Source organism: Phodopus roborovskii, unplaced genomic scaffold (genome assembly GCF_943737965.1).
Source record: "Phodopus roborovskii unplaced genomic scaffold, PHOROB, whole genome shotgun sequence".
NCBI classification, from domain to species: Eukaryota; Metazoa; Chordata; class Mammalia; order Rodentia; family Cricetidae; genus Phodopus; species Phodopus roborovskii.
In genome coordinates, this window is record NW_026126549.1 from 24,456,989 (window position 1) to 24,481,290 (window position 24,302).

General features: G+C 44.7%; 1 protein-coding gene across 24 annotated transcripts in view; it reads left to right on the forward strand.

The window, feature by feature from the left end:
• Nucleotides 1-24,302, forward strand: part of Znf532 (zinc finger protein 532) — a 106,430-nt gene that overhangs the window by 35,304 nt on the left and 46,824 nt on the right. For 23 of the 24 annotated variants that reach the window (XM_051200944.1, XM_051200937.1, XM_051200948.1 and 20 more), the window contains 2 exons: nt 5,122-7,475; nt 19,941-20,122. In XM_051200944.1, the coding sequence (XP_051056901.1) occupies nt 5,139-7,475; nt 19,941-20,122 (2,519 nt within the window). In that variant the 5' untranslated portion in view covers nt 5,122-5,138. The remainder of the gene's footprint in view (nt 1-5,121; nt 7,476-19,940; nt 20,123-24,302) is intronic. The other variant, XM_051200950.1, reaches the window with a different exon arrangement.

The window sequence follows — 24,302 nt, forward strand, 5'->3', positions numbered from 1 at the left end:
GTGCCTGTTTCCCAAGGTTGTGATTAATGTCTTTAGTGAGCAGCCCTTTGTGTGTTTCCTGCAGCAGTTTGAAGATCATGTCTGTCAGGGTTAAATCAGGGATGTAACTAAGGAAAAGCTGTACACTGCCTGGGCAGTTGGTATCACCTGACCTGTGGCCAAACCAGTGGTCCCTGAGGAGAGGCAAACTGACTGACTCGGTGTTGGGCTGGCGTTAGAGACCAAAGTCAAATAGAAGCAAGAGCTTGGTTCAGTAAACAGTGATTTCTTTCCTTTTTTGATGGAAGACATGCCATGTGCTTATCTCTGAAAACCGTCACTTGAAAAGAGATTGGGGGTGGACAGGAGCTCAGATTTTCCTGGTGGCGGGAGAGGAAGGGAGGGTGTAGAGAATGTGGGTACACTGTTCAGGTTTTGGGAGGAATTAGGTAAATTTGAAACCTTGCATAATATAAGCACGTGCTGTTAAGAGCATTTTACAGCTGAAGGAGAATGATAAAGCCATGTGTTAGGCTTGTTGGTTTAATTTGGTTCCTCTGAAAATTCAGTGGAACAGAGAACCATCATGATCACAAAGCGCTAACAGGAGAGTAATGGCCTATGTGGTCACTGTTTTATGGGGAGTTTGTAGAACCTGTGAACAAGTCAACTAAATCTCCCTCCCTCCCTCCCTCTTTTTTTTTTTTTTTTTTTTTTTTTTTTTTTTTGAGACAGGGTTTCTCTGTTTAACAGCCCTAGCTGTCTTGGAACTCTGTAGACCACACCAGCCAGGAACTCTCAGAGATCAGCCTGTCTCTGCCTCCTGAGTGCTGCTGGGATTAAGGGCATTCGCCACCGCCACCACAACCACTGGGCTGAATTTTTCTTTCTTTAAACACCACATTTATGAGCCCGGCATTGGTGGCACACACCTTTAGTCCCAGCACTGGGGAGGCAGAGGCAGGTGGATCTCTGAGTTTGAGGCCAGCCTGGTCTACAGAGTGAGTTCTAGGAAAGGCTCTAAAGCCACAGAGAAACCCTGTCTCCAAAAAAAAAAAAAAAAAAAAAAAAGAGAGAGAGAGAGAGAGAGACACTCCTCTCCCCTTTTCCCCCAAAAATACCCCACCACAGTTATGGTTTATAGTAGTCACTGACTTTCATTAAGGGGAATGTTAGGTTTTTTTCATCATGTGGGGAATCTGACATGTGGGTGCTCTTTTGGGAGGAAGTCAGAGGACAACATTGTACATGCTGATTCTCTTGTTCCATGCTGGCTCCAGGGACCCAACTCTGTGGCAGGCTGGGTAGCAGCCACTTTTATCCAATAAGTCCTTGTTCATGTTTATATGTGGCTGGATCTAATGATTTAGTCGTAGGATGTCCTGAGGCTTCTAACCTTGATTTTCTCTAGCTTTTGCCTGCCCTCTTCTCTCTTTCCTTTTGCTTCTTTCCTTCCTTCTTTGATTTATTTTTGAGGTAGGGTCTCAGTATGTAACCCTGGTAGACTGGAGCTCACAGAGACCACTTGTCTCTGCCTCTCAAGTTAGGGAGTGAGTGAATGGCTTTGTTTTGAGCTTGGGTCTCTTGAGCTAGACTGGCCTGATCTCGATGAGTCTGCTGTCTTTACTGACAGAGTGGCAGGATTATAAGCAGGTTCCATCATGCGCTATGAACATTTTCTAGTTGGGAACTGCAAAGCTGCTTTTATTACAGATAAAAAATAGTGTCTTTTTTTTTTTTTTAATTGAACAGTTTTTTTGTTGTATAAACAGCGTGATTACGGAGTAAATAGGTGTTTTTGAAGTTTTTCTTTTGAAGATTTTCCTGTAATTCCAAAGGCTTTAGTAGGAAAGGAAACATGTTGGCTTTTTAAAAATGTAAACTTACCATTTTTTTCCTGGCATTAAATATTAAGTACAGTGCTATTTTATGGGTATTTATAAATAATTATGGGTATTTATAAATAAATGACCATTGGTTTGTGTGTTTATGTGTGTGTGTGTGTATGTTTATGTGTGTATGTGTTTATGTGTGTGTGTGTGTGAGAGAGAGAGACACAGACAGAGACATGACAGGGTTTAGAGAGAGAGAGACAGACAGACAGACAGAGACATGACAGGGTTTCATCTGCCTGCCTCTGCCTCCTGAGTGCTGGGATGACTCCTGAGTACATGTGACACCATGTTCAGCCGGGTCATTGGTCTTTGTAAGGAAGGCACATGATTTTCCTTAAAAAGGAACACACCCATAAGCATACATATGCAAGAAAATGTAACAAAAGTTAAAAAAAGGCAGAGATTTGTTTTTTAAATGATTTTAAGCAAAATAACTGGTTGTTAAGGTGGTAATGCTTAGGTGAGTGGAAAGTGAAGGAAACGGAGAAGGAGGCTTCCCCTTGGTAACAAGCAGTTTCCCCTCTGAGCTGGTAGGACATTTGCTTTTGCCTTCCAGAATATAGGGTGATGAGGGCAGTGATTGTGGGTGTGAAAAAACATGTTTATCAACCAAAAAAGAGGTGTGAAGTTACAGAGTGGCATTTATTACATTACTTATACAACCCAGAGAGGTGAGCCTGCCTGCCACAGGGGTCTCGGGTTTCAGGTGGTGACATACTGTCCATTATACTTGCTTTGCCTTTTTATCTTAGCATTAAGCTTGGTGGAAGTGAGCCGATGGTAACAAAGCTTTAAGTCTGCAACATACAAATCTTTTACTGTTCCCAAAAGAGGGTGAACTATGTGAAGGGGACAAGAAGCTGGGTGTGGCTGCTTCCTGTGAGGTCAAACCTTCTCTTCCCCCTTCCCCCATCCCCTGAGAAGGGCCCAGTCTGTGTGTGAGGTTGTCAGACCTTAGCTGTGCTTGAGTTTAGTATGTAGGGAAACATGGGGAATGTGGGGACAAGTTATTGATGTCCTTTGGAGTGGGTGAGGTGGGTCCCTTACGTATAATAGGAGAAGGGAATGATGACAGATTTGATTCTTAAAAAGACGCCTAAGAACACCTGCCACAGTACTTGTGAACACCTGTCAGTTGCTTTGGTTTCTCATGGTGACCTTTTATCATTTCTTGTCATTTTTCTGTCTTGGGCCTGTCACCCAGTGAGTAATTGAAATATCTCCTGCTGTTGTTGTTTCTGATAGACAACGTGCAACTGTGATGTCTCTTTATGACATCATCATAAAGAAAGGTGAGACACAAATCTCATGAAGAAAGTGAGATACTTAGGACCCAGCTACCACTGGAGTTGACTACGGCTCAAGTCCTAGTGTTTGTTCTTTTAAAGATTTGTCTTTCAACCATGGTGCTGGGTGGAAGGGGGTGGTTCATGATTCCGCTTTTTTTTTTTTTTTTTTTTTTTTTATGGGTGGCATTGGGTAGATATCAACCTTAGCATGCTGCCCATGAACCCCAGCCTGATTCTATGTACTGAGCTTTCAAAAAATGGAGACCTAAAACATACAGGTGCCTGGTTAGTGGAGCTTCATTTCGGGGGTTCAGTTCACAGCAGCAATGTGATGCTTGGAGGTAGGGGTGGTGCCATTTAGGGGCTGTACTCAAGGGGGTGGATTCTTTGATATGGCCACGGTAGATGTTTTTCCGTCCCCCATTTTGCAGTGCCATTTAGAAAAAGTGGCAACCACAGGCTTTGTTCCCGTGGGTGACTTCTCAGGGACATTTTAATGTCAGGCTTATTACTCTTGGAGTGTTTCTGTTTCTTGGGTGCAGCCTTTTTGTTGGGGATGTGTCATTCTTTGTCTGGTCTGGCAGTAAAAATATAGTGACCATAGTTTGCCTGAAGGTGAGGAGATCACAAGGATAAAAGTCCCTGCATCTTTCCCAGCTGTGTGTAACTGGGATGGTTTATGCTTCCACACCCGTTGAACTGGTATTTGTCTCTTCCTCAACAGAGGATTTCCCCGAAGTCTTAGTGGTAATATGCTGAGAGTCTTTTGAGTCTTTTGAGCTGTGGCGTATCTGAGGCTTAGGGTTTTCCTAGACCTTTATTCTCATTTGTGTTGCATTTTACCTTAATCCCAAGATTATTGCTCTCCTCAGGTATTTGTGACCTTTTATGGGGTATGTAAGAAAACTGTTAAATACTAGCCAGGTGGGCATCGGTCACTCCCGCCTTTAATCCCAGCAGATGGGTCTCTGAGTTCCAGGCCAGCCTGGTCTACAGAGCGAGTTCCAGGACAGGCTCCAAAGCAATACAGAGGAAACCCTGTCTCGAAAAAGAAAGAAAACTGTTAAATACTTGAATAAAATGTGGAAGACAGTGTCTCAGAGACCTGTAGGGTAGATTTAAGTGAATACTAGAGAGAGTACAGGGGTGAGTGCCTACAAGTCCTCTAGGCTGATTGCCCATCACAGGTTCCAAATCAGCCTCAGCCCCATTCTCTTCTGACTCCTTTCTTCCTGCTTCCCTTTTCTCCTTTCAGTTTTCCTTCTCTTCTTAACTGCTTGCCCTTACAGCTGAAGGAAGGGCCACGTCCAAAGACCCTGTTTATTTTTCGGTTCAGAACTAGTGAGTGGCAGAGCTGAGGCCAGGCACTCACTCTGTTACAGATCTTGTCTTTGGTTCCTGATGTGTGTGTGGCTTGTTCATTCTTTAGCATTTATGATGTAAAGATGAATGACACATTGCCAGTCTTCAGGAAGACAAATGACAGGAGACAAGTGTACACATGGTGGATATGATATACCAGAACATAACAGAGCCCCAAGGTGGAACTGTCCAGGTTCAGAGATGGGGGTGCCTCCAGTCCCACTTTCTTTTTTCCTGAAGAACGACCCCAGCACGGCATGTGTTTGCATTGATTTCATCTCTGTAATGGCTTAACTTGCCTTTTATTCCCTAAAACTCTGCCTCCTACTCTTTTTTTGACACAGCAGGGAAAGCTAGAATTAAAAATGGGTGGGATTACTTCCTTAGAGATTAAGAAGAAAACAAATCCCAGATGAATGTAGTGAACACTTGTGGTGGGTTTATATGTCCATTTCATTTTTCTGTGGATGAAATTTGAAACTTGCAGTTGTTTTTATTGTCACCTTCCGTTAGTGTATCATCCCAAAGCTGATGGTAAATGAAATGATCATTATTAGTGTTAATTGCTGATGGAATTCTTTTCCCCTCTTTAACAGAACATCTGATCAAATTCATGACCATGGGGGATATGAAGACCCCAGACTTTGATGACCTTTTGGCAGCATTTGATATCCCAGATATGGTGGATCCCAAAGCAGCGATTGAGTCTGGACATGAGGACCATGAAAGCCACATCAAGCAGAATGCTCATGTGGATGACGACTCTCATACTCCGTCATCCTCAGATGTTGGCGTCAGTGTCATTGTGAAGAATGTTCGCAACATCGACTCCTCTGAGGGAGCTGAAAAAGACGGCCACAACTCCACAGGCAATGGCTTGCATAACGGGTTTCTCACAGCGTCCTCTCTTGACAGCTATGGTAAGGATGGAGCAAAGTCCATAAAAGGAGACATGCCTACCTCAGAGGTGACTCTTAAAGACCCAGCATTCAGCCAGTTCAGCCCCATCTCCAGTGCTGAAGAGTTTGATGATGATGAGAAAATAGAGGTGGATGACCCTCCCGATAAGGAAGACACACGGTCCAGCTTTAGATCAAATGTATTGACTGGTTCAGCTCCCCAGCAGGACTACGACAAGCTGAAGTCACTCGGAGGGGAAAACACAAGCAAGACTGGAATCTCTACATCAGGCCATGTAGAGAAGAACAAAGTCAAGCGAGAGACAGAAACAAATTCCATAGGCCTGAGTGTTTATGAGCCCTTAAAGGTCAGGAAAGCAGAGGATAAGTTGAAGGAGAACTCTGAGAAGATGCTTGAGAATAGGGTCCTTGATGGCAAGCTGAGCTCCGAGAAGAATGACACCAGCCTTGCTGCTGTCACATCTTCTAAAACAAAGTCGTCCTCCAAGCTCTCTTCGTGCATAGCTGCCATCGCAGCCCTGAGTGCTAAGAAAGCTGCTTCAGACTCTTGCAAAGAAGTCATGGCCAATTCAAGGGAAGCTTCTCCATTACCAAAGGAAGTGAATGACAGTCCCAAAGCTGCCGACAAGTCTCCTGAGTCCCAGAATCTCATTGATGGCACCAAGAAAGCCTCCCTGAAGCCATCGGACAGTCCCAGGAGCATATCCAGTGAAAACAGCAGCAAAGGGTCCCCATCGTCCCCTGTGGGGTCTACCCCAGCGATCCCCAAAGTCCGTATCAAGACCATCAAGACCTCTTCTGGGGAGATCAAGAGAACAGTGACCAGAGTGTTGCCAGAAGTCGACCTGGACGCTGGGAAGAAGACTTCTGAGCAGGCGGCATCTGTGATGGCATCTGTGACATCACTTCTGTCATCTTCAGCATCAGCTGCTGTCCTTTCCTCTCCCCCCAGGGCACCTCTGCAGACGGCCATGGTTACCAGTGCCGTTTCCCCTGCAGAGCTGACACCCAAACAGGTCACCATCAAGCCGGTGGCAACTGCTTTCCTTCCTGTGTCTGCTGTCAAGACGGCAGGGTCTCAAGTCATCAATCTGAAGCTCGCTAACAACACGACAGTGAAAGCCACAGTCATATCTGCTGCCTCTGTTCAGAGTGCCAGCAGTGCCATTATTAAAGCTGCCAATGCCATCCAGCAGCAAACCGTTGTGGTGCCAGCATCCAGCCTGGCCAACGCCAAACTCGTGCCAAAGACTGTGCACCTTGCCAACCTTAACCTTCTGCCTCAGGGTGCCCAGGCCACCTCTGAACTCCGCCAAGTGCTAACCAAACCTCAGCAACAAATAAAGCAGGCAATAATCAACGCAGCGGCCTCCCAACCACCTAAAAAGGTGTCTCGGGTCCAGGTGGTGTCATCCTTGCAGAGTTCTGTGGTGGAAGCTTTCAACAAGGTGCTGAGCAGTGTCAATCCAGTCCCTGTTTACATCCCAAACCTCAGTCCTCCCGCCAGTGCAGGGATCACGTTACCGATGCGTGGGTATAAGTGCTTGGAGTGTGGGGACTCCTTCGCCCTGGAAAAGAGCCTGACTCAGCACTATGACAGGCGTAGTGTGCGCATCGAAGTAACGTGCAACCATTGTACAAAGAACCTTGTTTTTTACAACAAATGCAGCCTCCTTTCCCATGCCCGAGGGCATAAGGAGAAAGGAGTGGTGATGCAGTGCTCCCACTTAATTCTAAAGCCAGTCCCAGCAGACCAGATGATAGTTTCTCCGTCTAGCAATACCACTTCTTCCACCCAGCAGAGCTCTGCGGGAGCCGGCACACACACTGTAACGAAAATCCAGTCTGGCATAACTGGGGCCGTTATTTCAGCGCCTCCAAGCACACCCATCAGCCCAGCTATGCCCCTAGACGAAGATCCCTCCAAGCTGTGTAGACACAGTCTCAAATGTTTGGAGTGTAATGAAGTCTTCCAGGATGAGACGTCTCTGGCTACACATTTCCAGCATGCTGCAGATACAAGTGGACAAGTAGAGTATCATTTAAATTTTGGTGTTTCGGTGATGAGTCTGTAGCCATAAGTACTCCATCAGATACCTTGAAATTAGGGGTGGCAGCACAGTTATGTGGAGGGCTGTGTGTGTGTGTGTGTGTGTGTGTGTGTGTAAGTGTAAGCAAGCATGGGGAAAAGATTGTTTTCATAGTATGGGTGAATGAAGTGTTGAAATACAAGGATGATTTTTTTAGTCAGGTAGAAAGTGTACGCTCTGGTTGAATTATGTAGGTAATTGTTCAGGCATTGGAATATATAGTGAAAGTCTGAGATTTAGCGGTAAATTTAGAGTATCATCCCATCATATTGAGTGTTTAGTTTGGATTACATTGGCACAGTGTGAGTTTTTACTCATGGTTTTAGAATTTTGACAATTACTGGTATGTATAACTCTGACATGACTTACAAACATACCCACCAGGCACCTACTTTAAGGCATGCCTACTTAGGTATTATGGTTCAATAGCATGTCAGTAGTGTTCATGGCAGTGGATTTTAACTGTGAATTAGAAACCATCTGGCACAGTAAATCTTTGTGTCTTTGCAGCTTTTTTGAGATGAGGTACAAGGTGCTGTTGGTGAAACATATTTTATAATTTGCATCAACTCATTATCTTGCTCATTTACTTTCTCCATGAAGCAACATTTGTCGAATACATAGTTTGCGTAGCAAGCATTCCTAACATGCTGAGTGAAATAATTCCCAAGTAGAGAGATCATGGTATATATATTGTTGGGTGAGAAAAGCTGTTTGGCTCAAAGGGGGTGGGGGGATCTAGGTTGAGCTCCTGTCTGAGGCACCTCAAAGTCATGCATCTCAAGGTCATGAAGGTCCACTAGCAGGCAGACTTTCCTTTGTTTCTCCCAGTATTTTGTTAACTCTGAGCTGTGGTCAGAAGCCTGAAACTGTCTCTGTAATTTTTCAATGTCAACTGCTGACTTCAACTATTTGTAGGATTGTGAGTTTGGGAAAAGAAAAGATAATCATACCTGTTTTGTTGTTGTTTTGTATATCCCCCCCCCCCCCCCCGTGTTTTCTGTCTAGTTGAAGTAGAAGCAATGAGTTTTGGCCATATTTTTGTAGATGTGGGTGTTTCATGTATCCCGGGAGAGGATATGTTGCCATAGCAGCTATGGCTCTCAGAGCATGACTTAGTAATGATAGTTGGGTTCTGTCAATGCACATACCCCCTTATGTTCTGACCAATTCCCCCTAAGGGCGTTCTTCATCATATAATAAAAGCCTCAAAGCCATGTCCTGAGTGGTTTGTGCTATTGTGTGCCAGTGAACAATGGGGTGGTGGGCCCGGTCCTGGCCCAGAGTTTGCATACTGTCATGTTTGTGGGTTCTGCTGTTGGAGCTGCCACCAGTTAGCCATTTCTTTGGGACCTGGAAGGACATGGGTAGAGTAGCACCCAGTGCTCCCCAGCTTTTGTTCTCAGATAAAACTTTTCAGGATTGACATTCGGGATGGGGTCAAACAGCTGTGAATCACTCTCCCCTGGGGGAAAGAGATGACTCTCGTTACTTGATCATCATTTTCCTATATTTTGCTAGGACAAGTAAAACCTGTAGATCACATACATTACCTGGAATGCAAGGGAATGAGTCATGGCAGATGTACTTAAGTAAAACATGTATACCCTTTCTCCAGTTATGCCTAGGCCACCCGCCCAGCTCCCCCAAGAGCTATCTACTTAGTAAGCTTTTGCCAGCTGTGTAGCCAGCTCCTCAGGGCTGGTGTCAGTGCTGCCCTGTGTTACACTCTCCTCCTGGCACTCACTTTTTTGCCTCGTTGCAATCATGGCCTGGATGACCTCCAGTACAGTCTCCAGTGATGCATACATGGAGGGCTCACCTGGTCAGCGGCTAGGGTCTGTGCTAGCTTTGCACAGTTTGAGCCACTTTAAAACTTTTGCTGAAGCTGGAACAACACTGTAGCCCTGTAAATGGAGTGGGAGCTTGGGTGGTCCTCCACCATTGCTAACATAGCAGCAGAGGGCGGGGCTGCGGTGTTCGAGAAGGGATCAGAGTTGTTATCCACATTTTAGCTTGACAGCCACATGAATTTTAATCTCAATTCAGGAAATACCTAACTATTGAAATAGTATCCACTTTGAGAATGGTACTTAAAATTGTTTCTCTTAGAAAATTTGGGGGTTAGACCAGGGCGCCTCTAGTACCAAAGGCTTTTCCAAGCCCGTTTCCTGTTCTCTGCTATGTCCATGGATTCAAAACCTACTTACATTTTCCCATTAATCTCCATACCCTTGGTTATTTATTGGTGGATTGAGAAACAGGATTTCTTCATAGTTGTAAAAGCGCCCTTGCTCCCATGCCCTAGCATGCCCTCTGGAGCAGCTTCCCAGTGGCATCAAAGCCCGGGCTTTCAGCTCTTCTTGGGCCCCCTCCCCTGCATGTTAGTCTTAGTTAAAGACTCATCCCTAGTAGATTCCTGGGGCGACCCTGCATCTGTTAGATGCTGAAGGTTTGAAAGTTTCCTTTGAGGGCCCTCAACAGCAGTGGCTTACACCGTGAGTGTGGCCTTTCAGTTTGGGTTAGATGGGCCTGGAGAAGGGGACACTGCTTCTTTGGTAGCAGGGTCTTATTTCTTTTATTATTTTGATATAATTGTCAATTCATGTAAGAAATATGAGAAGTTCTATGCATACACTTCATTCAGTTCCTCGATGGCAATTGCTCACAAAAACAGCACAATATCACAGTCAAGACATTGACATCAGCATGGTCAGGCAGCACAATAATAGTACCCTCATGAGAATAGCTCTCACTGATACTCTGCTGTGTCCCAACCCCTGGCAACTGCTACCTGTTTAGATTTCTGTAATCTTGCCAATTCATGAACCTTAAAATAAGGCTTGGCCTTTTTCAGTCAGTACAGCTCCCTGTGAAATGCACCTAAGTTATTGCCAGTATCGTACAGATGATGTCTGACTTTGGATGCTGTTATGGTCTCAGTAAATCCATCATAAGTTGAAAGTATAAGAAAATACCCAAGACAAGACTAAGTATCCTAGCTTTGAGACATAGCACACCATGGTGTGTTGGTTGTTTGCCTTTGTGATTGTGTGACTCCATGGCTAACTGCCCAGCTTGCGCCTGGGGAAGGTCAGGATTCAGGGTTCCGAGTGTGCTTTTACTGGGTGTATTATTTCCCCACATCCGTATTCTGAGCCAATCGCAGGTAGTTTGGGACCCTCTATAGCCCATTCCATTTCACTGCTGTGTGTTAGTGTAATCATATGCTTGTACCTTAGTTCTGGGTTCTTTTATTTGTTTGTTTTTAATTACAAAAATGTTGGGTTAAAGAGACGCCTTAGCAGTTAAGAGCACTTGCTGCCCTTCCATAGGACCCTGGTTTGTTTCTCACTCACATGGCCGCTCACAGCTCTTTATTCTAGTTCCAGGGCATCTGATGCCCTCTTCTAACCTCTGTGAGTACTGCACACATGCAGTACTCATACAACACGCATGCTGAACACTCATACACATTAAAATTAAACATTGAAAAATGTATGTGTTCATGTACATGCGTGTGCATGCCATCACAGGGTTGGCATCTGATGCTTTATGTACACATGCATGTGTTTACCTCATGCCTGCCTGGTGCAATGTGGGTGCTAGGGATTGAAACTAGGTCCACTGCAAGGGCAACAAGTGCTCTTAACCAGTGAGCCACTTTCCAGGCTCTCCACTTGATAGTGTGTGTGTGTGTGTGTGTGTGTGTGTGTGTGTGTGTCTGTGTCTGTCTGTGTCTGTGTGTGTGTGTCTGTCTGTCTGTCTGTCTGAGACAGGTTCTCTGTATGCAGCCCTGCCTGGCCTGGAACTTGTTAGTATTCCATCTTGAACTCAACAGAGATCCACCTGCCTCTGCCACATGATGCAAGGATTAAAAACGTGTGCCACACTGGGCGGTGGTGGTGCAAACCTTTAATCCCAGCAGTGACAGGGCAGGCAGATCTGTGAGTTCAAGGCCAGACTAGTCTACAGACTGAGTTCCAGGAGAGCCAGAATTGTTGTTTAGAGAAATCCTGTCTTGATAAAGCAAACAAAAGAAAGACATGTGCCACATGCTTGATACCCTATAAAGGATTTTAGTTCTGTCTCACTTTGTGTCTGATCCATTTTGAGTTTTTGTATTGGTTTGACTGGGTTGTGTGGTTTTCGGCCCATGCATGTCCCCTTCTCTAGCATCAGGTGTCGAAAGGCTGTCTTTCCTCTGGGAATGGTGTACACCTTTGTCCCATGTCACTGTGGGGCAGCTTTTGGTCTGTGTCCACCTCTCTCTCCATACACCCAGGCTCATGATGCATACTACCGTCAACAGAGTAGACACTTCTCTCTCAGGGTGCCAGGCTGGCCTCGAACTCAGAGTGACTCTACCTCATTGCCTTCCATGGGGATCAGGAATAGCCTCATTTGCATCTCCAAAGCAATCATGTCAGCCCTGTGATAGGAACCATGTGAAAGGTAAAGGTAGTTTAAGGGGAGAAATTGGCATCATTGTGTTCTGAGTCTTTTAGTCCAGAAACACAGCCTCACCGCATTTATTTAGGTCTTTAATTGCCTTGTGTGTTCCAGTGTGTAAGTTCTGTTCATCTTTTGATAGGTTTTGGTTGTTTGATCAGTTGATCAATCAGTGTTTGTGGTAGTGGGGATGAAACACAGAGCTCCAGATGTACTTGAAGTTCGTCTAGAAATTTATTTTAAAACAATATAATTTTGGTGTGCACAGATTCATTGATATATGTAGAGAAATTAATTTGTTTATTATTGTATATCTTGCGGTTCTCTTGAACTTACTGGTTTCAGAGTTTGAGGGGTTCAGTTATTGGCTTCCCAGATATGGGAATAGCCACACCCCACAGAGTACGCATGCTTGGTCTGGCTGCATGACCCTTTTGCTGTAATGTGAATATTACTTTGTTGGGCTCCTTTGCATCTGTATTCATATAGATTTACACCCCCTCCCCATTCTTGTCTGGCTTTGGGTAGTTTGCTAATAGCTTTGTAGCGTGAACTGAGAAGTGTTTCTTCTTCCCCTGTGTTCCGTAGGAGAGCAAGTAGAATTGTAGTTAGTGCCTCTTTAAACGTTTGGTAGGATCTCCAGTGAAGCCATCTGGGCCTGGGGATTTCTTTGCACACTTTCCATTCTCACTGGGCTGGTGAAGGGGCTCGTTTTCTTGTCCATCTTGCCTCCCCCTCTTTTGACTCTATCTGGGTCCGGCCTCTGGGACTCATCACAGTTTCAGGAGGTGGGAATTTGGCATGGCCTGGCAGCCACACTATTTCCTGGAGGCTTGGTAGTCACCTAGGTTTCTGTCCCTGCCCTGACTCGACCCTAGAGAGCAGGTTTTGGGGTGGGGGTTTGTCTTCACTCTGCTTCACTAGTTACTCCCGTCTGCGTTGTGAGGTAAGCACAAATGCACATTCTCCCAGCAGGTTCTTCACCTCAGGTCCTTGGCCAGCCTGGCTTCTGCTCTCTTCAGAGTCTTCCAATGGGTAGCTTTTAGGTTCCATTTTTCCTGGAAGCAGAAGTTGTTACACATTCCTCTTTCTTGTTTGTTTTGAGATTGATCTTGCTTTGTAGTTCAGGCCGGCTTTGAACTCAGGATCCTTTGCTTCCCAGTTCTGAGATTGCAGGAATGCACCAGTCTGCTCTTTGTCCTAGTTTTGAGGCTGGGTCCCTCTATTAGCTAGTTCTGGCTGTCCTGCAACTTGGCTATGCTGATGAGGGTAGCTTTGAACTCACAGAGAACCACCCTCAAGTGCTGGGATTAAAGGTGTTCCCTTCTGGGCTTTGTGTCCTGTCTTTAAGGTGAGGTCTGGAATCTTCTGTTTCACCTGAGACTTTCCAGCAACTCTTATAGGTGAGAGTAGATTCCTGTTGGTTCTCTCTCTCTCTCTCTCTCTCTCTCTCTCTCTCTCTCTCTCTCTCTCTCTCTCATTAGATTAATAGTTTTTTGATTAGCATACAAAGAAATAAATTCACTGTGTGGTTTTTTCAGTTCTGGTTGGGTTTTGTTGTTTCTCTATAGCCCTAGCTGTCTTAGAACTCACCCACTCTGTAGACCAGGCTGGCCTCAAACTCACAGAGATCTGCCTTCTCCGCCTCCGTTGTGCTGGGATTAAAGGTGTGTGCCCATGCCAGGCTCTCTGTTGTGTTTATTTGCCCCCTTCTTTGCTTCATTCTCCTCCCATGCTTATCCATCTCCTCCTGGCAGATGGTCCTCCTCCTCCTCCTGTCACATGTGTCCCATTTGGGCTTTGTCTTTGACTGGCCATTCTCTACGCAGCGTCAGCCCCGTCTTCCAGAGACAACTTCCTCTCTTCCATCTCATGGCCTGTCAATGCCCCCCCCCCCAGCCTTTCTCCTCAAGTCTCAGCCATTTTGAGTAGCTGAGCCCCGATCCCCTTCATTCTTTCTCTTCAGAGCTGGGGATGGCAGCAGAGCCTCCTCCATATTAGGCAGTCTCTCTGCCCCAGTGCCGCACCCTTTCAGCTCCTCTTCTCTCTTACTTTTTGTCTCGTGTATTTTTAGAACAGACCTTGTGTTTCCCTGTTCTCTGAACCCAGAAAGACTTTCTTCCTGAGAACACTGCTGTGGCAGGGCTGACCACGACTTTCCACTGAGTCCTGCTTTCAATGCTCAGCCTTTGGAGACCGGACCCAAGTCAGCTTGTGACATTTGCTGAGCTTGTGTCATGTTTTATGAATACTCTATAGGAGCTGGTGCCACATTCAGTTCTGCCTGGTAGTCTGGGAAGAGCTAGCTTGCCATGTAGAGCTTGTGTATGCTTCTTTGCCTAACACTGCTCATGTCTACACTTGAGTCGTGGGATCTTACCTTATGCTGACAGGTGATGTGGTCCAGGAATCCCGGCATGTGCTTGGGTGGGCTGTATAGCGGAGGGAGAGGACGGTGTCCCCTCACTGTAGCCTGGAACCAGGTAGTGCAATGAAAATGGAGCTGTGGGTAAGCTACACAACTTACACACTTGTGCTCACATCACAGTCAGACACTCTTACACTCACATGCACATTCACGGATTCACACTCATTCCTGCGCTTACACAGACACAGACGCATAAACTCCTGTGCTCACAGACATTCTCAGGCTACATACAGTCTGGGGCTTTTTTCCACTGCCCGATGCCTAGCACCTGCTTCAGGCACCTTGAGGAAGGCGGTGGAGAGAGGCCAGAGAAGTGCTCCTCTTGGGGAACTGACCAAGAGCTACTATCTGCAGGTTTAGTAATTGGTGCTGAGGTACACTGGGATGCCATGCTTCACCTCTTAGTAAAACATGGCTGAATTTAGTCAGCAGCAGGCTGGAAATGCATGATGTAAGCTCCCAGCTGTGTGAACATCTTTTCTTTCTATAGGTTCCACGTTTCGGTATGCAATTGGAAAAACAAACTTCCAATTAGTGGCAGAGCTGGGACTTGGCAAGTGTCCTTCATTGCCAGCTCATCGTCTCTCTCTCCTTCATTATGTTGCTGCCCTAGGACACAGAAGCTTAGGACCTAGAGATGGAGACCCGAGGAACCCAAGAGTGGACACTTGGGCTTGCACCTCCACTGTCCCCAGGAGTGCAGCAGGTGAAGAAAGTGTATCTGCTTGCTCCTCACTTTTCCAGACTGATTACTCATTTCAGTTTCAAGAACTTTCTGGGCATTGAAATTTTTCTTTTTAATATTTAAAATTACATTATGTGTACAGTATTGGTGTACCACATACATGCTTGATGCCTACGGTGGTTGGAAGAGAGTAAAGGATCTCCTGGAACTGGAGTTACTAGTGGCTGTAAGCCCACATGGGTACTTTTAACTATGGAGCCACCTCTCCAGCCCCTCTGAGCAATTAAAACAATTATTTTAAGTTTTGGAACTGATGAGATGGCTCAGCAGGTCCTGCCACATGGAGCTTGAGGATCTGAGTTCCATCCCTGGGACCTACATACTAGAAGGAGAGAACCAAACGTGCAATTGTTCTCTGAGCTCTACATGAATGCACATATTCCTATACCTACCGTGTATGTGTACGCATGAGTGTGTGTATGTGTGTGTGCTCGCGCGTGCACACAAGTGTGCAGGTATAGCTCTCCCTGGCCTGATACCTCACCTCCCCCAGCTGGAGGTACAGTCAGTTGTGAGCTGCCCAATGGGGGTGATGTGGGTCCTCAGCAAGAGCAGTGTGTGCTCTTAATTGCTGAGTCATTTCTTGAGGCCCCTTTCCGGCAGTCTTTAACCCAGCGTACTATACATTCAGTTCTTTTGAGCATTTCTGCCTGTTGTCATTTCTAGATAAACCTTCTAGAATCCTCAGCATCCCACCCTACCCCATCATTATCTGAGGACCGAGTCTCCTTGCTTCCATTCTTCCTTTCCACCTTCCTCCCTCACTGCCGAGTTGTACTCACAGCCTTTGGGTTTTATTTTTATAGACAGGCTCTTACTGTTACCCAGGCTGGTCTCGAACTCATGATCCTCTCACCCAAATGCAGGGATTACAGACGTGGGCCACTGGCTTTCAGCTGAAGACTTGTTGGCATTGCTTCCAAAACTGCCAGTTTTGTCTTGTTCGGACCAGTCCTGCCCCAGTTCACACGGTCGGTCGTGTTACTGATTCTTAACAAATCTGTATTCTCTAGAAGTAACCCTTAAGTAGATTGTGTGTGCTGCCATACAGCGTCCTGTGGGTGAATTACCTCATTTAGCCAGCTCTTGCTAGGGATTCTGATTGTGGCAAGTGGCCTGGGAACAACTGCCAACTAACTAGCTCTGGGAACAAAGGATGCATGTAGTCAAGATGTGACACGTGCCTTGTGTCACTCCCATATAAGTGAGATCTGGAGGAAAGCATTTTCTAGTTGTGAAAACATGAAAGCCAAGCTTTATTATGACCACGAGGACGTCATCTTACTGTCCATGCAGTCATGGAACTGTGGTAAAGGGTGCAGTGATTGAGTTAGCAGCTGGGCCCCACTGAGCTGCAGTGGTCGTCTGGCTTTTGCAGGCCTTGCGTCTGTTTGGTTTACCTGTGACTGGGTGCTTTGTGTGTGTAGTTGGATTCTCTAGCCTCTCTCACCCTTCCCCTTTTACTTTTCTCAGGCTGTATTTCTCCCTAAAAGAACAGATTGAAGCAAAGAATTGTTTTCCCTGTTGCCCAGGTAATTCCTCACTTCTGCAAAGTCCCACAGTCCAGCTTCTTAATTGGACATCCGGCCCCACCCCATCCCCTAGCCTGTGATGTTATGCCAGCTGTCAATTTCAGGTTACTGGCCGCTGGCTACTGACTACTGACCCACCAGGCTCAGGAAGGACTGTGACCTTCCTTTTCAGCTCCCTTTGTCTAGTTTTCTAATGCTGCTTTGCTATCGACAGGTAAACTTAATTGAAAAAGTCATCCCCTGAGCAAATGAAACTGTCCCAGAGAATTAGCTGCTTCTCCTGAGAATCAAAGCCTTTCTGTGTATTCTGATGGTGTTAGGCCTAACGTCCAGAGACATAGATCCATGTACATGCATTTCTTCTCTTTCCGAGCCATGCACTACTGGGTTTAACTGTTGCTTTTCCTGCCGAGTTGCCCAGCAGCCTTAGTTTGTGCCAATTAGGAAAATTTCTTTGACTTAAAAAGGAAGCTAAGGTCAGACCACAAAGAATCCATGTACTGTCCTGTGCTCATTGTGCCCTCTGAGCCCGGACAGTGCATTTTTTTTATGAATTCGAAGCATCCCAGGGAGCTGTTGCGTGGTGCTGACGAATCCCATGTCCACTGTCTGTAGCCAGGACAGTTATGCAGTCTGAGGCAGCACAGTGTCATGTGAGTTCAGAAACATGGGTGCAATGCAAACATCAAGGAAGAGAGAACTAACAACCAAAATGGAATGGAGGTGAGGCCTGCAATGGTAAGCCAAGAGAGAAACACAGGAGTAGTGTGGGCTATGTACTCAGATGTGTGTGCACCTGTATAAACTGAAGGTAAGATCACTGCACGTCCACTGTGACCCATCGGTGACCGCATCCTCCCTTTTCAAGAGCTCCAGGGCTGAATGTGTTTGATTTGAGGCTGGAGTCATTCTCCTTTCTTCTTTACTTCTGGGTCTGATATGGGTGGGGAGCCTCAGCTGATGGCTGTGCATTGGTTGGGAGAGGAGTTGTGATAATGGTGATGTCGGTGATGGTGATGAGCGTATAAGTTGTGCATTTTGTATGTATTGTAAAGAGCAACCATTGTTATTATTTCTTCATGGATGATATTGTAAGACTTTTTTGTTTTGTTTTTTAGCTTTTGCGAAACATATGACCTTTGTTTTGATTTTCTTTTGGCTTTGTACTGTTACAAAAGTACTATAATCATGTTGCTTTAGATTTGGGAGAAGCTGTGGGGAAAGAAACTCATTTGTCATCCTAGCATAAATGGGTCATCTTTGACATTCAGGGTTATTTGTTGACATCCTTCAACTCCTGTGACCCCATCCCCTCTTTCCAATGCTCCTCCACCAGAGCCTGATTGGATCCTGGTTCTTGCCCTTACTAACAGTGGGGCGTAGAACACATTTCAGTAAGTCTTATTTCCACTTCTGTAAAACAAAGGTGTTACTTACTTCCTAGATTAAGAGAAATAAATGATGCAATGTATTTAAATCTTAAAAGTTCCTAATGTATTTAAAGGACTTAATTCACTGCTTGGCTCATGGTAAAATGAAACCAATTCATACTAACTCTATATCTATATACATACATGAGTATGTGTGTATACACCTATGAATGTGTGCATATGTGTATGTGTAGACATAAATGCATAACGTGTTTTGACTTCTCTTAGAATTGAAAGTATGAGTTTTCTTTCCAAGTAAGTGCACACTAAGGTGCCGCCATAATTCTCACCTGGGATAATGGCTTGTGGAGAAGGTGGAAGATTAGTTTGTAGAACGAGTGATTGCCAATGACTATGTAATGATAGCAGGCTCTTGTAACTAGTACTCTGTTGACTGGTTTCGTTGTTGTGGCATGTTTTAACCTTTGAAGATTGCATTACTAGGAGTGAGATCTTTTAATGATGTTAACCTCATCAGCACTGCCTGTAATGCTCTTATTTTGTGATTACAATAAACATTTTATGGGATGAAACTTGTATTTTAGTCCTTTCAGGAGAAAAACCAAGAAATAATTTTCTTCCTTTCTTTTTTTGTTTTTTGAGACAGGGTTTCACTGTGTAGCTTTAGCTGTCCTGGAACTTGCCCTGTAGAACAGGCCGGCTTTGAACTCACAGAGATCTGCCTGCCTCTGCCTCCTGAGTGCTGGGATTAAAGGCATGCACCACCACTGCCTGGCAAGAAATAATTTTCAAGTGAGTTTTCCTTTTTCTTGGTGTATGTTACTTCAAAACTTAAATTTTTGTACTTAATTTGAAATAACTATGAAAAATTAAATTTTTTTAAAAAAAATTGTTATCAATCTGAACAAGTGTTTTTATTTAATCTCAGACAGATCTGTAGTTTGAGGCTTTCTTTAATGGTTTATTTTAGAATAGAAAAGGTACTTGTTTTTGCACAAATGTCTGGAAAGGGTATGGATCTTATCTCACACTCTTGGACTTGCTTTGAGAATGTAGTCCATTTATACTGACTGAGCATTTTTTGGTTTATGTTTTAAGTACATATTTATACTTATACCTAAGGGGATCAAAAATAGAGTATGTGGGGTTTTTTGGTAAGTATTTTTCTACAAAGATTTCAGTCTTTATTTTAATACGGTCAGATTCTTAGCTTTGTAAAATTGCTTATGCTCTGCAAATTTCAATTTAATGTCCAAATTTATGTATCTGACCTTGAGGTTTTTATTTTAATTATTAATCATATTATATGGCCAGTTCATCCATTTGAAGGCCAGCTTAGGTACAAAAAGAAAACCAATTCCTAAGCCATCCCTTTTGTGTTCCTATATTTAAGATTTAAAATAACTGAAGTGACTGGGAAATACAAAGAAGAAACTGGATTAACCTGGGTAAATTTCTGTTTTCCTGAAGCAAGTTCTGGAGTGTGGGAACAATAGTTCCTGTTGGGCTCGTGAGCTCAGCAAGGTGTAGCAGAGTTATCTGTCCACACTGTTTGCAAGAGGACCTTTGCTCTGGACAGAAATGCAAAAGAAACAGGACTGGAAGCATGTAAAGCTGGTGTCTCCTTTAGCTCACACTTGGGCGCAAGCCTGCCCCTGTAATTCTAACCATTTTATTTCACAGAGTGAAAAGTTTCCATTAAATGCACAATCTTCAGGTTTGCTCTGCCCTTGGACTTTAGAGTCTTTTATAGCAGTGTTTGAAACGAGACGCGTAACTACTGTACAGCTTACTAAGGTACTTGCATATAGCCATGCTTAGCAGGACCAATTGTGTTTCCCCCTTTGGTTTGTTTAGAAGACTTGCACTGTCTGCCAGATGCTGCTTCCTAACCAGTGCAGTTATGCTTCACACCAGAGAATCCATCAGCACAAATCTCCCTACACCTGCCCCGAGTGTGGGGCCATCTGCAGGTCGGTGCACTTCCAGACCCACGTCACCAAGAACTGTCTGCACTACACACGGAGAGTTGGTTTTCGGTCAGTATGTTGTTCACTTCTGAGCAAGTTGTTCACTGATACCTGCACTACGGTTTGAAGGGCCCGTGCACATACATAGTTCTCAGGGTTATCTGGTAACACTACAACTCACAGACCCTCTGGGAACTTACTTATCTCATTCGTAGTAGAATCCAGGTTTAAAGTCGAGTTAGCCTTGCCAGTCCGTACAGATGAGGATAAATGGTAATCCCTTTAGGTAAATGTGCATGTTATGGGGCTTGGCTGTGACTGACAGACAGCCTTTACAACCTTTCCCCCACCCCTGCACGTATGGTCTCACTCCCCATATTTATCTTCTGCAGGAATACCGTGCATTTCTGCACCTCTTATTGTTTCCCTTCTATTAAATACAAACACGATGACTTGCTGTAACCACACAGAAGGGGCAGGTGAACATCTTTTCTCTCATGAGCCTTTGGAGCTTCCCCTCCAAAAGTCCGTCCTTTCTGCCTTTCCCAGTTCCGGCCCTCTTATCTTCTCACTGGCTCTGGAGATTTCCAGATGTGTATTTTTTGACATCTGGCACCTTTGATGTTAATTTATCCAGTGTTAGGTGATGATAGACTTTGTTCTCAAACTTTGTTACTTTCTTAAATGTGCTCCTATCCCATTTACACTCGACCTGATGAAAAACCCTCAAGGGACTATGTCGCGTCCTATGTCAAGGGTGACATGTCTTTGTTTTAGCAGATGTTTCACCATGGCATGTGTTTATCTTATTATGTGTGCTTAGTCGTAATCCCGTCACACGTTTTACAAAGATGAGGTAGCATTGGTATGGTTTGACTTCATTTCATTTTAGTTTATATTCTGGGATCACTAATTCCTGGGTGGCTCTGCTCAATTATCTTTCTGTTTCTTCCTTCTCCTCTTAAGATCTGTTTCTTTTCGTTTTTTGTGTGTAGGTATTTTGCCTGGATTCATGCATGTCTGTTCACCATGTATGTGTATTGATTGCCCGAAGAAGCTCAGATCTCTTGAAACTTGAGTTACAAATGGTTTTAGTTGCCATGTGGGAGCTTGGAATTGAACTCGGTCCCTCTTGAAGAAGAGCCAGTGCTCTTAACTGCTGAGCGATCTCTTCTGCTCCCCTCTGCTCTGTTTTCTAACTTCTAAAATATGAGACAGAGTCCTGTTTTCACTCTTATGCCTTCAAATGCTCTATGGATTGAGGTCTAACCTGGTAGGAAACCTTTAGATTAGGAAACAAGAAACCAGGTTTTTTTCTTTGTGCCAGATTTGCTTGTCATGATTTGTGTGTGTCATGTATCCTCTGTCCTGTGTACCCTGTTACTTGAGGTATGCTTGCCTCCAACCCTCTGAGATGTGACAGTTAAACAGGATGGTTACAGACCCACACAGAACAGTGCTTTATTCTTAGCACTTGCTTGGAGACAGTGGATTCTGTACACAGCCAGGGAGAGCAGCTGTGCCTGCCGCGTGTGTGCTCGCCGCTGTTCTGTGCTGAATGCCGTGTTCTCACAAATCTCCTCTCTCAGGGAAAACAAGGCTAGATGGAGTGAACAGAGAACAGCCTTCTGCACTCAGGCATATCCCTGATTCCTTCCCTAGGTTAAGACAGCCTTGCTGGGAGAAGATTGCCCCAGGCAGACTTGCTTAAATTGGGTGCTTTCAATTTTACAGTTTGAATTTTATATAGTTTTTATTAACTGTAGATTTTCCCCAGCTAGACTGGAGGATATACAGACTATGAAAACATCATGCTTGTGGGTTTTCTATATTTGCTTTTGACACAGGGCTACTATGACACCCTGACAGAACTTGCTGTGTAGACAAGGCTGGCCTCCTAAGTCTAAATCTTCCAGATCTAGGATTATCGATAAAGTATCACTGCATCCATTCCTCATTTTTGTTTTTTGTGAAGTTTAGTTCATGTTGACTTCTTTAGCAAAGATATAAACTCTTAAACATTTTCCCTGCCCACCTTTTTTTTTTTTTTTAATGAAGTGTTTTATACTGTAACTCGGCTGGCCCAAAACAATTCAGCCTGGAATTAGAAACCAGTGTTAACATATCTAGTCCTCCTGCTGTTTTAAATAATAGGGGTAGTTGATGCTTCTTGCCTGGACTTGGCAGCCTGTTGGTCCTGCCCCGTTTCTCTGTTTCTGTCTCTCTGTCTCTTCTCTGTCATCTTTCTCTTGTCTCTGCAGTTAATCATTTTGTGTATGATCTTTCTGTAGCCAGAGCAGATTTTTCCTTCTTAGGCAGGTGCTTGCTTACCTTTGGTCCTATTTTATCTCTTAAATATGGCTATGCCTGGATCCTGCTTAGCTTATAAATGTCAAATTATGCATAGAAGTCAGATATTTTTCTGAATTTCCTTGCCTCCTGATACAGACATTTAGGAAGAGATTATTGTCAGATTGTATGGTGTAAACATTTTTTAAATTAAAAATAAATAATAAAGAGAGCTAGGCATGGTGGCACATGCCTGTCACCCCAGAACTTGTGAGTCAGATGTTTAGTAGCATTGTGGTACCATAAGGGGTCTTTGAAATCCCGTGGTCCATGTGCCTGAGCTTCACTTGTAGCTGTCGTTGGCCTCTGTTGCACTAACCCTCCCTGTCCTTTCTCATCTTTCCTTTTGGCTTCTGTGGGCCTGGGTCTCTGTCATGTCTCCTGCCAACTCAAAAACCATTCATATTTTAGTTTATTTGCAGCCTGAGAAGCTTTTCTCTTGCTGCAAGTAGCTCTGGAACATCTGGGTCATCAGTACGCTTCTCCTTGCTTTTTTTTTTTTTTTTTTTTTTTTTTGGTGTTGGTTCTTTGCATTAGATAGCGTCTAGTCCTATGTTTGGGTGTGTGGTCTGTGATGTAGTCCACCCTTGGGCAGCACTGGAGAAGGTGGAAACATCAGGCCCTGGTGCCAGATTCTAGCATCTGTCTATGGTTATACTTCCCAGATGTGCTTGATTTCATTAGATGGACATCCTCCCTAAGGCCAGGAGCCAGAGGACCTTGCAGGACTGGACCTCACCCCTCTTTACCTCTTTACCTCTTAGTCACCAGCTTTTAGGGGAAGGTGGGACTAAAATGATCTGTTCAGTTGTTCTTATTTTACAAACAAGGACCTGCAGACAGGTGCATTAGGTGGCCCAGAAGGATCGTGTTTGTTGGGAGGACAGCGTATCTTTCTTGTTTTCCACTCATAGTATTTTAGTTTCTGTGTTGGTGAGCTCTGTGCCTTACTTATGGCAGTGACACTGAGAATTCACCATGATTTTCTGAACATGCCTGCAAAGCCTTCTAAGGTATGCGCTGTAGGACACTCATCCTCAGTGTGGCTTTACAGGAGGTATCTCCATGAGTTCATGTGTGCCTCGAAGCCCAGAAGGGTAGAAATGTCTGTCTGCCATGGTGTCCTGGAGGGCAGGCCCTATCATCAGACTTCTTTTGCAGGTGACTAGCACATACATGACTGAGAACATGAACGTCCAGTCACATGCGAGGCATGTTCTCTCCGATGGTTCCCAGATGTTTTCTGTGTGTGGATCAGGAAGAGCCCATCATTTAATGGAGGTGTTACAACTATTGCTGCGGGTCCTTGTGCAAAGAGGATGCTCTGGGGGTGTGAGGCTAGTTTGGAGCATTGTCTGTGGGATTAGGTTTTAGCGGGCAATGAGCTAATTGTCATCCTTAGGAATTCAGAAGCTTGGAGCCAAGTTGTTTTTGGAGATGCTGATTTTTTTCAGAAGCTTGTGTTGATGTAGGTTAAAGACAAAATACCAGCACAGTCAGGTTGTTTTGAAGCAGAGAGAACACAGGTGCTGACTTCTACTACCGTCTGGGTCACCATGCAGTGTAAATGTATTGACCACACCAGTGTGCCCCATGCCCTCTTCACGTGCCCCTCTGGGTCCCTGTGTTGAGGACTTGTAGTTGCAGATCCCGAGGCCTCTTCCATTGGAAAGTTCTCTGGTGTGGTACTAGGACAGGTGGGGACATCAAGCCCTGGTGTCAGTCCAGCACATGAACATCATTCCCTAGTTCAGGATCCCCCAAGTTCTTCTTGCTATATACATCCTTTCTCAAAATGTTGACGATGCTTCAAACACTGACCATTTGTATGTTAATTTTCTCTGCGATCTTTCCTCTTAAACACACAAAGTTACCTTTACCCTGTTGCAAGCAGAAAAGG